The sequence below is a fragment of the Thermobia domestica genome, chromosome 16 (genome assembly GCF_964235325.1).
Source record: "Thermobia domestica chromosome 16, izTheDome1.hap1.1, whole genome shotgun sequence".
In the NCBI taxonomy this organism is placed as follows: domain Eukaryota; kingdom Metazoa; phylum Arthropoda; class Insecta; order Zygentoma; family Lepismatidae; genus Thermobia; species Thermobia domestica.
The window spans coordinates 157,214,451-157,228,149 of record NC_137469.1 but is presented as its reverse complement, the minus strand read 5'-3'; the positions used below and the strand labels follow the sequence as shown (position 1 = coordinate 157,228,149).

At 35.4% G+C, this 13,699-nt stretch overlaps 2 protein-coding genes across 2 annotated transcripts in view; one reads left to right on the top strand and one right to left on the bottom strand.

Moving 5' to 3' along the window:
• The window catches only part of LOC145673480 (uncharacterized), a 129,899-nt gene extending 125,410 nt beyond the window's left edge, over positions 1-4,489 (bottom strand). The window contains exon 1 of the mRNA XM_081743220.1: positions 4,468-4,489. The gene's annotated coding sequence lies outside the window, so the exon portion shown is untranslated. The remainder of the gene's footprint in view (positions 1-4,467) is intronic.
• A 6,377-nt stretch (positions 4,490-10,866) lies between these two features.
• LOC145672668 (glutamate receptor 1-like) lies at positions 10,867-12,030 on the top strand. The gene has a single exon (XM_081741831.1). It carries the CDS (start codon positions 10,867-10,869, stop codon positions 12,028-12,030), a length of 1,164 nt encoding a protein of 387 aa, XP_081597957.1.
• The last annotated feature ends 1,669 nt before the right edge of the window (positions 12,031-13,699 follow it).

The following is a 13,699-nucleotide window of genomic DNA, read 5'->3' as shown; positions in this document are numbered from 1 at the left end:
TGAAAAGGAAAGTGGATCCTAACAATCATGGTAGTTGGGTGGATCACGTGCCAGCCGTCACTTTTGCCCATAATATCACTGTGAACCATTCCACGTCATTTAGCCCATTTAAACTGTTACACGGAGTGGATCCTTATTTAGAACACCAGGCTATCATTAATGGACCGTGTGTACACAGTGTGAATCAAGAGCGTCTAGCCACTCTTGTTGATATTAGAGAACAGGCTCAGGATAAACTTTTTAATCGATTTCGTACTTCTGAGAGGTCTTACAATAAACATCATAGATCTGTACAGTTCACGGAAGGACAGCGTGTATGGATCTTTGACCCTTCAAGACGGAGAGGTAATGCCAAAGCATTTTCAGGATTATTTTTTGGACCTGCTGTTATAGTACGAAAAGATTATGAAAATGCTTATTTTGTGAAGTACAAAACTTCAAAGGGAAGAGAAAAAATTGAGTCGATTGCCATTACTAGACTTAAACCGTATTACCCGGATGTAACCCCAGAACCGATGACAGGCGAGGAAGAAGAAGAAGAAATACGTGACATGCAAGTGATTAATGTTGCCAAAGATTGTTCTCAACATAATATAGAGTTTAACCAGCTAACATTCACCACTGCACTCAGTGATCCCGTGGAAATTCAGCGAGTTGTGGATGTGTTGGAGCTTCCAACTTTAATGGATTTGTCTCAGAAATTCGCATACAAGAAGCCATTATATAGTTATAATGAGGACATTAACAGGAAAGTGAGTGTATATTATGGTAATATTGTGGATCTGAAGTGTGACATCGTGGTTAATGCAGCGAATGAGACCCTTACTCCCTTGTCTGGAGTCGACGGAGCAATTCACAGAGGGGCAGGGAAGGAACTAGCTGAAGTTTGTAAAAAGCTAGGTTCGTTAAAACCTGGTGAAGCTAAGATCTCTTCGGCTTTTAATTTACCAGCGGAATATGTGTTATTCACTTGCGCGCCTAGAGATAATAATAAAAGAATTTTACGACAATGTTACACGAATTGTCTACAACGCGCTTTGGAGAATAATTGTCGGACGATAGCGTTCCCTAATTTGGGGACTGGGAAATTCAATTTTGACAAGTTTCAGGCAATGAAGATTGCTTTATCCACGATTCGAAATGTTTTGGAAGCTAATCTGCAAGATTTCGATCGTATTGTGCTATGTATTTTTGATAAAGAGAACCGGAAATTATATGAAAATAATATGTTTGCTTATTTCCCAGTGCGGATTTAAAAAAAAAAAAAGACAGTGGTTAGTAGCGCATATATGAAGGTTAGTAGAGTTCTTACAGCTATTCTTACCTACATGTATTACTAATGACTTAAAAAAAAAAAAAAATTTCACTAATGTTTCACATATTAGTGTATCACGCACGCACAGCACTGTATCAGGCACACACACTCACTGATCACTAGTCTTCGGTTATATAGATCCTGGACGAAGGGTTTTCCTTTCACTTACCTGCAAAGGAAAAAAAGAAATTCAATTTGGATATTTATTATACTTTGATTTGACGTTAGTTTATTTTCTATTCAGATCATAAGCTTAAAAAAAAAAAAATTACCAATTATGACATTTTTATACTAGCTGGTCTAGTACTTATTTTATTTATTTATTTATTTATTTATTTATTTTGCAATTTTCATTATGACTACTTTACTCGAGTATAATTGCGAAGATCATGATCTATATATATATATTACATATTGACCTAATTGTGCATTTTACCCTGGTCTGTGACGTTTGAATTTCACCGAATTAAGACTTTAAACTGCAGTTTTCCTAATTTTGACATTAGATATCTCTATTTTGATGTTAATTTCCTGATTATGACGTATTTTTTTATATATATATCCTAATTTAGTCAATATGCGCATTTTATGATATAAGTTTTGCTTAGTTGTGTTATTAATTACAATATATACCTGTTTGAGTATCAATTTTAGTGTTATTTTTATTACAATTTTGCCTTTATGACTGATACGTGATGGTTTTTAAGTAATTTCTACATTTTATGAGAAGTATAGCAGTTTAATTTAATGGTACTAAGCTGAGTTTTTTGTTTAAATGCATCTATTAGCCTTCTTATTTAATGAATCAAGTTACACTATGGTAGTTAAGATACAAATATATATGCATTGCATACGTTAACGCACTTGAATTTTATTTGAGTTTTGTTCTGAGTTTTATTTATTTATTTTGGGTGTTATATGTGTGTTCGTCTGTATTTTTTACAGATGATCCTGGTTTTATCCATTGCCTTTGGTACTTCTGCCAATTTTGATGTGTCGATTTCAAGTGGATTTTTTTTTTAATGAGTTACATGGCCACATATTATACCAATATGCTATTCCCATCATGTTTAACGTAAGTTTCACTTTTCCGCAATCCCTGCCTGCGTCTTCTTTATTTAAATCATTACACTGTGCCGATAATTCTTCGTACTCTATTCAGACATGCTCTTTAGCTCATAGTCTTGACGCATTACATTCACATATAGCGAGTAATTTTTTGAAAATTAATGAACCTTATAGATACCGAGAACATTCGCGTTCTAAGAGAGGTATTGCTATTTTAGGGAATCTTTTTTCATTTTGCTGTAACGTGGCTACCCAAGGACAGTTATCGTCTTTTCAGAAGAAACAAGATAAATTAGAATCTACAGTTATTGAACTAAGACAGCAGTTACTGAGGAATTCTGTGTATATTCAGAATGCGTCTGTTGAATTAACAAATTTCCAGGCGAAATTGGGTAAAAATTTTCAAAAGATGGAAGTTTTTTCTAAGACTTTGTTGGATCAATCTAAATTTTTGGCCAGGACCTTAGAAAATTTATCAAATAAGGACCAATTGGAAGTTTTTGCGATTTTGGGTGAATTATATCAGTTATCGATGCACATTTTGAAAGTATTAGAATTTCAGCGTTATCAAACGTCCATTCAAAGCTGTCGTGCAGGGAAGTTAGATCCCGTATTGGTGCCTTATGAAGTTTTGCAAGCTCAGCTTCACATTTTACAGGAATCTATAACTAAACAACGTATGATTTTGGCTATTCCTGCTGAAGATATTGATATATACTATTCTTTGAAATTACTTTCGTGCACTATTACTGATAATTACATTTTTGTGCATTTTAAAGTGCCACTTAGAGAACAAGATGTGCAATTTAAATTATTTTCAGTTAAGGCCATTCCATTTGGTTATCATAACCAAACATGTTCAATTAGTATTTCACCCAGTTATGTTATCTTTCAGGGTCATATTTTAGCCCTACCAATTACTGGATCAGACCTTTTGTCATGTAATTTGCAAGTTTCACCCTTATGTAAAATCCCATCGCATGTTTCTGTGTCCTCTCATTTAGCGCAATGTTTATATAAAGGATATTTTGGTATAACTGTCCATGATATAATTTCATCTTGCTCTTATATTTGTCATGACAATTCTCAAAGCCAATTGCTGGAATTACAACCACATACTTATGTGTTGACTCATCCGCCTGCTACGGTTCAATTAGTGACTGGTACTAACACTAAACTCATAGACATTACAGATAAAGCTAAGTATGGTTCGATTATGATTAAACTGCCTTGTGGTACGACATTAAGAGTTAATAGCCATTTATTTGCGAAAGCCGTCTTTCCTTGTTTTCAAACGGAATTAGTTACGCCTACTGTAGTGCATTTATTTCCGGCTTTCTTGTCTGCCAATAGTTTTGTTCACCTTAATCAGAAATTTAAAACTCATGAAGTTTTCAATTCCTCAAATTTATTAAATCTCAATTGGCACTATTCTGTACCTCATCTAAATCTTTCTAGTTATTCTGTCGCTACCGTGGTTCCCTATACTCCAATTTATTATAGAGACAATTTTATTCCTATTTTTCTCGTGATTTGGAATATTATTTTGACATTAGCTATAGGTTACTTACTATATAAACAAGGTTTTTTCTTGTGTACTCTTTGTATGAAAGGCGCTAGAGCAGAATCTATGTCTTTGGATCAAGATGTGTTGTGGATCATTGTTCATATTGTGGAAATTTTATTACTGTTGTTAGCAGTTTTTCTGTTATTTAAAATTTATAAGCGACGCCCCATGTTACGTCGAAATCCTAAAGTTTTTAGAAGTGCTAGCCTGCCTCCACCCCCTCCACCAACTACTACTGAAAGCAATAGAACTAATGTTCATCCTTCGCCTTCAGTTTCTTATTTACATGACTATATAACATATTATTGATATTTATTGGAACTTACTGCAACTTGGGATTAGGTACTATTAATAGAGAGATATTTATAGGCGTTGATATAATAACTTTGTATTAACATTGTACAGTTGTATTGCTTACTTATATATATATATATTGTTTTTGCGAATTCGTAGTGGCATATGATGCATTAGTATTTTGATTATATTATTATTTGAAGGATATTGAGATTATAGTTACCTTGTGGAAATCCTTGGATGCATTGAAGCCTACGTCCCATTTTTGGATTCAAGTAGGAATTCTGGAAAAAGAAGAAAAAGGTAGAAGTGGAGTAGTATCATCTTTATTGTATATGCATATGTTGTATAAACTTTGAATTTAATGTGATTAGTAGAAACGAAGATATTTATTAATAATAATACTACATAATTTGTACGCTACGACAGATCGTATTTTATTTACATTATAGACTGTGATTTTATTAGTGTTTAAACTTCTACCTCTGACTACGAACATACTTTTCACTTTCAATGCTTCGTCTGGACTTATTTTGCCTTTCTGATATGGATTACAATTGAGAAATCTACGTCTCAGCCTTGCTATTGGACATGGAAGTTTCTCGCCAAGTGGATTTGACTTATTGTGATTTTCGATCCTGCCGATTGGTTGTCGTCACGTCGCCCCGAGCAGTGGTTTCACCTTGGATATTTCACCTGGACATCTTCACTTATAGGCCGCGTTAGGTTAGGAGTAGTTTGGTGGTGGTCTGTCGTGTCCTATTTTTCTTGTCGGCAAGTGCGAATATGGACCGCGATAAGTCCATTTCTACGGACACTGTGAAGATTAAATCCTTCATGGTTCAATTTTCTAGAGATTAATAGGACCACTCTTTGCCCCCCGGTTTTGTTCCGCCAACATTCTGTGCTATTCTATGGGTAGTTACCTAGTTATGCGTAAATTATTAAGCTTTGTCTTCCATTAGAGTGAGATCTACATTAGAGACTTTACATTGTGGATTATTTATTTCATTCTATATTATTAAAAAAAAAAAAAAAAAAACTTTAGTGCAAGGCTGATTGTATTTCAATTAATTAATTTTTTTTAAATTATTACTGCCCTTCGTTTGCTGTATACTACTTATTAATTTTGTTTAGGTAAGGAAGGTCAAACATAATAGAAATATTATCATTATTTTTCTTTTTAAGTTTGCTTGTGCTTTACACATTTTTATACCGGGTTTGTTTCCGTTTACTTTGGCTTATTTATTATTCTATCCATATCAATTTTTTTTCCTACTTCAAGACTATACATATATTTATATTATAACTTTGTTTTTTTTTTGTTGTTGTTGTTGTATATTTGTAGGACTTACCTTTAAAATATCTTTATTTTGATTTTTCTCATCACTTTTTAAAAATCTTCTTTTGTTTTAGTTTCTCGTACTAGATGTATGGCGTCGCAACTTTCGCTTATTTGAGAACTTGTCGTCTGCCTGGATTCGTCGTCCGATACAGCCTATGCCATCTAGTGTTTTTTAATCCTAACTTCGAGGTCGTAACTAAGTATGATTTAGGTTTTTTTTTTTTTTTTTGGTTGTTTATTTTGAATATTGAGAAAAAATTTGAATGTATACTTACATGTGTTTTTTAAGTTTCTTTTAGATGCCGATGATTGTTCTAGATCTTCCATGTATTCAGCTCTTAGACTCAATCATCTTGTTTGCGGGGAGGGCATGTTACGATACTATACGTCGGAGGTCCCTGGTTCGATTCCAACGACAGACTTTTGGATTCACGTCATCTACTTCGCTGGATTATTTTTATTTTTTTTCTTTCCTCGGAAAGTTCAATTATGTAGTCTCAAGCTTCCTAGAAGCATATTTGTATACCTTTGTGTTTTATTAAAAGATACGTGCAATAGCAGATTCCTTTAACCTCATATAAAGTCACTACCCTTGTTTGTTTTCCTACTTTTGTGCAACTTATCAACTTTCTACTTGTGTCTGGCTACGTTTCCATTTCTTGGCAGTGTCACTAGTCTGCGTTTGAGGACATTGCTCACATTCAACTTATTTGTAAATATTTCGAGCGCCCAGTTAGCTTTTCTCTAGCTGACTCATTCGATTGCCTCAACTAAAAGTTATTGTCTGGTAACTACGTCAACGATTATTAAGTGTGTATTTTGTATTTTCTACTTTTCGCTGAGGTTTAGCTTTGCACTTGAAATTCCTCAGAAAATACAATTCAGGATCAGGAGGTGAAGTCCCCAGCGTGTGAGGTCTTCGACTCTCAAACGTTTTGACACATGTGACATCACGAACACGGTGTTAGGAAAAGGTGAGTTATGGAGTGACCATATTTGGTATTGAGGAAATCAGGAGGTGTGGTTTGAGGCCTGAGTCCGGGAAACAAAACTGGATGGTGAGTGTTTCTCGGGACACTTCGTTTGGAGTTGGAAGAACAGCAACGAGCCAGCGAGAGAGGGAGGAGAAGAATGGAGTTACTAACTTTGAAGAAGGTACTGTTTATTTCGTTGAAACAATAAGTGACTACGCCAGACTTATTACTCTTATACTTAATTGTCCTTACCCTATCTGCTGCACTTTTAAAAGCAAATTTGAGTATGAGTTATGATTTCTAAATACCATGAGCTACATTTCCCACATGCTTTAGTTGTAGAATTATCTTTCAGATGAGATTTATTTTTATATTCCAGCGCTAGTTGCTGGTGGTGGAGAAGATACCCCAAAATCTAGTCATCTATCGGTCTCATAATGACCAAAGCGATAGATGATATCAAGCTAAACATAACTACTATTTAGTCATGTTTCAGAAGTGTTCACTACTGCTTATCAAACAGAACAATATTTTATTTTATTGTCTACTTTGCGATAGTCTAGTTTAAGATCATGTCCTATCACAATTCCATATTAGGTCACCTGCTTTCTTTTCCTTCCAAAACGCTGAATCATCTCCATTATTTACGCTGTTTTCTAGCAGTGCACTTATACAAAATGCTGGCTTTCTGTTTCCCTTTGGTCACGCCACACGGCACTATTGATCAGAACAAATCAGTTTCAGTAATAATACCAGGTCTGGGCGTGAGACGAAAAATCACTGAACTCACTGCAGGATTCACTAGTTTTGAGAATTTTCTAAGACATAAAAATTGGAGTATCACATTATGAAAATGTCCATAAGGGTTAGTTTACTTTTGAGGTGAGTTTTATTCGGACCATTTTTTTTGAAAATGCCTTGTCATTTTCTACGTATTCCACAAATAAATAACTGCATAATTCAGTAATAACTGCAGCATAGTGTAATTTAATTTAAGAAATTAGAGCAAGAAAGTTTAGTGCTGTGACCTGTACCTTTATTTACTATTTAATTCTACCTATATTGATTACAAAGTGTTGTTCAACGGGATTTATTCTCAGGCTGTATTTTTTGAGTAGTTTTTGTGAAGATTGAATTTAAGATACATCGGTATATTCTAGAAAGCATGCAGTAACATTTCTAGAAAGTATGCAGTACAGAAATCATAAATCCTAGTAGCATTTCTCACTAATTTTCTCTTTTAAGTCTACTTAAAGTATTATCTACTTCAATGGCACTATATGCAATGTTATAAAGTAAAATTTAATTTTGTACATTTTCAAGTCCAATTATGAAGGGCGATTCTTCTTTGAAATATCGCAAACTTAAAAAAATATATTTATTCATCTTTGATTTAAAGGAATAGTGTGAGTGTTTGATTTGTATTCCAATATCTGTTAGTGTTGTCGTTTGCTTTGTTTGCGTATATTCAACCAACTTAAAAAGCTCGTTGTTCAATTATCTGTGTGTGTTTGTGTGTTATTTTGCGAATTTTACAATTTTGAGCCCTCCATTCGATAAAGCATCAAAAACAGTGGTATATTTAGAATTCTGTTTCGGTGGGCTATGCACAATAAGCACTTATACACTGCTCCACAAAACTTAAGCAACTCGAAGAAAGTAGCAGAAAATAAAACGACACGATCACTTCACCAAGTATAATGAACAAACAGACGTCCAGATACACAATGCAACAGAAGTGAAGACGAACAATACAGTTAAGATGTACAGAGTGACCAAAAAGTTCAGCACAACGATACCTCAACAGGTGAAGCTGGATTGTGCGAGGGCATAGGCAGTCAATATGGCGTGTGACCACCACGAACAGCTATACAGGCACGTCATCTGGCCTCCATGCTGCAAATCAGAATGTTGATCAAGTCTTGCGACAGATGGTGCCACTCCTCGAGGAGAGCTGTTTGCAGGTCAGGTAGAGTGCGTGCTGGTGGACTGCGCTGCGCTATTTGCCGCCCAAGAGCATCCCACACATGCTCGATGGGATTCAAGTCCGGCGAATATGCAGGCCATGCAATACGCGTAATGTCTTCGCTCTCGAGATACTCGGACACAAGATGCGCACGGTGTGGGCGGGTATTGTCATCCATGAACAGGAAGTCTGGGCCAAATGCTCCGTGGAAATTGCGCACATGTGTATTGAGAATTTCATCCCGGTACCGTTGTGCTGTCAAAGTGCCATGTTGCACAATATGAAGGTCCGTTTTCCCATCCAGCATAATTCCACCCCACACCATAATGGAACCACCGCCATAGGACGGCCGTTCAGCAATGAAGTTTGGATGATAGCGTGTTCCTGGCTCTCTCCACACTAAAGTCCGACCAGAATCTGACGACAGGCTGAATCTCGACTCATCGGAGAACATGACACGCGCCCACTGGTGTTCCCCCTATGCAACATGTTCCTGACACCACGTGTAACGCGCAAGTTTGTACTCCAGTTTCAATGGCACACACAGCACAGGTCTTCTTGCATACAGTCCTGCTCTATTGAGCCGCCGACGAACAGTTTCACGACTCACGCGTTGTCCTGTAGCCTGAAACAACTCATTGGCCAGTTGAGAACATGAAGCTTGACGGTTACATTTGGCAGAAATTGTGAGAAATCGGTCTTCAACGGCCGACGTCTTCTTCGGACGGCCTCCTCCATGACGTCTACTGACTTCATCTCCATTTTGGAAGCGACTCCACAGCTTCGACACAACACTTTTGTTCACGTTGAATTCCTGCGCCACTTCCACTTGCGATCGGCCCAATTCCAACCGCCCAATTATTCGCCCGCGGTCAAAGTCCCTCAAATGTCGTCTACCAGCCATTGCAAGGTGTGTACCTCACAGAAGAACCACTAACTCTATGCTTGGAGCCTCGGACACTACTGGGCTGTGGTGTAGGCCTCATGGCATAAGTTGTTCACCGCGCTTTCAACGGTGCTGCTTATGCGATAGAGTGGGTAATTGCCTTGCCTGTGTGTCTCTGTGTATGTGCATGCCACCGACCAGTGTTGAATGAGCCCCACACGTCACTTATACCACGTTCTCTCGGGTTGCTTAAGTTTTGTGGAGCAGTGTATTTTTCCTTTTGGGTGCCGACAAATTTTAATGAAGTTCATTTTCCTTCCTTGAATATTTGTATAAAGACATTTCCAGATATGAGGAATAAAAACATACCGTTTCCGAGATATTGGCAAAAAAAAAAAAAAAAAAAAAGTTTCGATTTCGGGAGATTTAAATATTATCATATTTTTTCATTTAATTAATTGCCTACAATTTGTATTATAATTTTCTAATTATTTTATTACAATTATAATTTATTTTTAATATAATTATCTATATTGTATTGTCTATTGAATTTAATAAGACAAATTTAATATAAATTCTGAAAAACATAATTCTTTTTAAGTTCGTTCTGGCAATGTTCTTCGAGCATTCTCAAATGGCTTATTGTGAATTGAAAATTAATATGGTATGTCTTCTATTCTTTAGGAACTGGTATGAAAAAAGTACTTCCAAGAAGAGTATGGATCATATGCATTATTTTTACATTAACCGAATCACCAACTATCTCTTGCCTTCAGTTTCCAATGGGAGAAAATACAAACGAAACAACAGAATTACTGATCCAGGAGGTAATAGGAATCACTTTGCAATACTTCTACAAATACAGTTTCGTGGTGATGGTAGTAGATTCTTCAAATCTGGTAACACTAACACAAAATATCCTTATCAATATGCAGGAAAAATCATACATTGCTGTTATTGTCGTACGAATTACTCACTTAGAATTGATTCTTTCTCTAACAGAAAATTATGCTTTCGGGTCTTCTACCCAGAAGTCGGAAGCTGTTATTATGTTAACAGAAAACGCAAAATCATTTCACTTATCCCTGGCAAAATTTCAGAAGTGCATCTACTGGAACCCGAGGGCAAAGTTCTTGGTGCTTGTGCAACAAAACGTGTTCACAGACAGGGATTACGAAAATATGTTTCATGTGACGTGGAATCAACAGAAAATTCTTCAAATGAATGTGTTAACAACAAACAGAACTTATGAATATCTTACTACGTCACAAACAACTAAACAATGCAGTATTTTAATAAACTATAATCCATTTTGTAAAGTTTTTAAAATTTACTGTATTCAAAACATTAGCTTACCATTGCCTTTAAATTTGTTTGAAGATAAAACTATTAATTTATGTGGATATCCAGTAATTGCATCGTGGTTTGAAAATATACCTTATTTTAAGAAAATGGAACATTCGAACGGTCGAAAAATTTTCGATGGTAACGTAGGACAAATGTTCGAAATACAAGCCGAGGTTATGAATTTTACAATCGTACCTAGTGTATATTGGGGTGCTCCAATTGGTGGTGTATATACGCCCTCAAACAATACATGGAATGGCGTTGTCGGAGATGTTTTGTATGGACGTGCAGACATAGGACCAAGTACTATGACTCTTACGTACCAAAGGAATCTTTTCGTTGAATTTACCACGTATATTATAATTGATGATGTAGCATTTGCAGTACCAATAGCACGATCTATTCCTCATTGGCAGAACGTAAAAGAACCTTTCCATAGAACTCTGTGGGTTTTAATTTTACTTGTTTTTATCTCTATGTTGGCGTTCATCATCTTACACAATTATCTGAATCGTCAATTTGATAGTAAATATTCAGATAATATAAATATATTGATCCTCTTTTCTATTTTTCTGTCCATCTCTGTACCTAAACTTCCAAGAAATAATCTATTGAGATTTGTTCTAATATTGTGGGTTCTCTTCACATTGATAATGAGTACATTGTATCAAGGCAAATTACTAAGCTTTATGACAAATCCACGACAGTTGAGTGAAATTGATACGTTTCAAGAAATTGCTGATGCTTATCTTAAAATTTTATCTATTCCATCTTATATCACTTTTATTACAGATTCGCCGAGTCTAGTGTTGAGATCTTTATCTTCGAGGACAGAACCAATTACAAATATTTCAAAAGAATTATCCCGTGTATCCTATCAACGGGATGCAACTGTTCTATTCATGAGGTCGTTTCTAGAATATAACAGAGAGAGAAATTTTGTTGATGCTGAAGGTAATCCATTGTTTCATATTGTAACTGAAAGAGTTAGTGATGTATTAATTAGTAACGTTGTGCCGCAAGGATCTCCATATCTCCCTAGACTAAACACCATCATCAGACGCGTGAGGGAAGCTGGACTTACAAATAAGTGGCTAGAAGACTTCATCTATAGCAACTCTCAGGTGTTTAAATCACGTGAAGAAACTTTAATAAGGCTTACTTTGTTACATTTACAGGCAGCATTTTATATTACAGTTTTTGGTTTGGTGTTAGCTATACTTACGTTCTTAGGAGAAATTTGCTACAATTCATTTTTTTCACACTAAAATAATAAACTACTGGAGAAATGGTACAATATGGGACCTCATCATATTTGGTCATAGTAGTAAGTAACAACACTAACGAATGTAACGTAATGCACAACATCCAGCAAAATGTTTAATTTTGTTTAGCCATTCTCATTTTGGGCAAATGAAGCTCAGAATTTGTCAAAAATATCATATGTATATTTATAAAACTTCTTCCAAACTACAGATGGGAGAAAAAATATATTCAAACTTTAACCTTTTTGGGATTTCCACTTTTTGAGGTAAATTTTAGACTTTCACTCAAATAGCTACGCTTCCTTACTATTTATCGTAGGATCATGGTTCATACCTTGTTTTTTTTCTTTTTTTCAGGCTAGAGCATCCTTCTAACGGTACCACTTGTTTGTCTGTATTATACACCAGAAACAGGAAAATCGAGAAAAACAAGGAGATTTTTCGAAAAAAAAAATTCAAAATTTTTGCGCCCCTCTGGTCCGGGCCTGGGTTGACGTAGGCATCTGAATTGTTTTAAGAAAATACAGTGTTATGTATAGAATATGTGTGCGAAATTTCAATCGTATATCTTGAAAACTAAATCGTGTAGGTCGGGAGAAATTTTTGAAACTCTGAAGGTGACCCATTTTTTCATATAAATACTTCAAAAATGTACTGTGTCATTACTATTTGACTTAGAGTCACGGTTCAAACGTCATTTTCTTCAGTAGAACGATTCCTTTCTAACGGTACTAATCACATGTCCGTATCATACACCTGAAAAAGATAAGTTCGGGAAAACCTGGGTTTTTTAATAAAAGCCCGCCAAAACACTTTACCCTTCTGACCCGGGCCTGGGTTCACGTAGGGATCTGACTTTTTGAATATGTTGTTACGTACATATTACGTGTGCAAAATTTCAATCCTGTATCTTGAAAACAAAGGGCGGGAAAAATTGATGAAAGTCTGCATTTAGGCTATATATATATATATATATATATATATATATATTGAGTTGAGTTGATTTTGAGTTTAACATCCCTTTCAGTAGCAAAGCTATACGAGATGGGACCTACTGATTAACGTGGAATCCGAACCACATGAGCTCCCACCGGGAATCGAACTCGGGTCTCCCACGCCAAAAGCGCATACGCTAGCCGCTTAGCCACGAAGGAGCTCGGCCATATTATATATATACAGCGTTTTATTTCTAAAAATAAAGGTGTCGGTACCCTGGACCTCAGGTTCATAAGGGTTAAAAATTGCATACCTTTAAAGGATATTATTATTATTATTATATTATTATTATTATATTATTATTATTATTAAAAACAATAATAATGTCCACTACCATATCACTGCAGTCTTGTAACTAAAAACTCTTACGTATATAAAGATGCTTTTACAATGTCTGATTCTTACGCCTTAAATTTATAATACAATAAACGTAATGATAACCAATATTTTTTTAGTGAGTGATTTCTTTCTTGCTTTTGTCTCTTATTGTAAAGGGACGAAAGCTGCTATTGTCAATTTTCAAAAGGGGTCAAGAGTTCCACAAATACTGAATTTCAGTAACAAAACACATACAGTACATTGTTCATATAATGTTCTTCAGAATACTGATCATGCTATCAAAATGTTCTACAAACCTCTATTAAATTAACGGATAAACTTTGAGAAAAAATCTAGG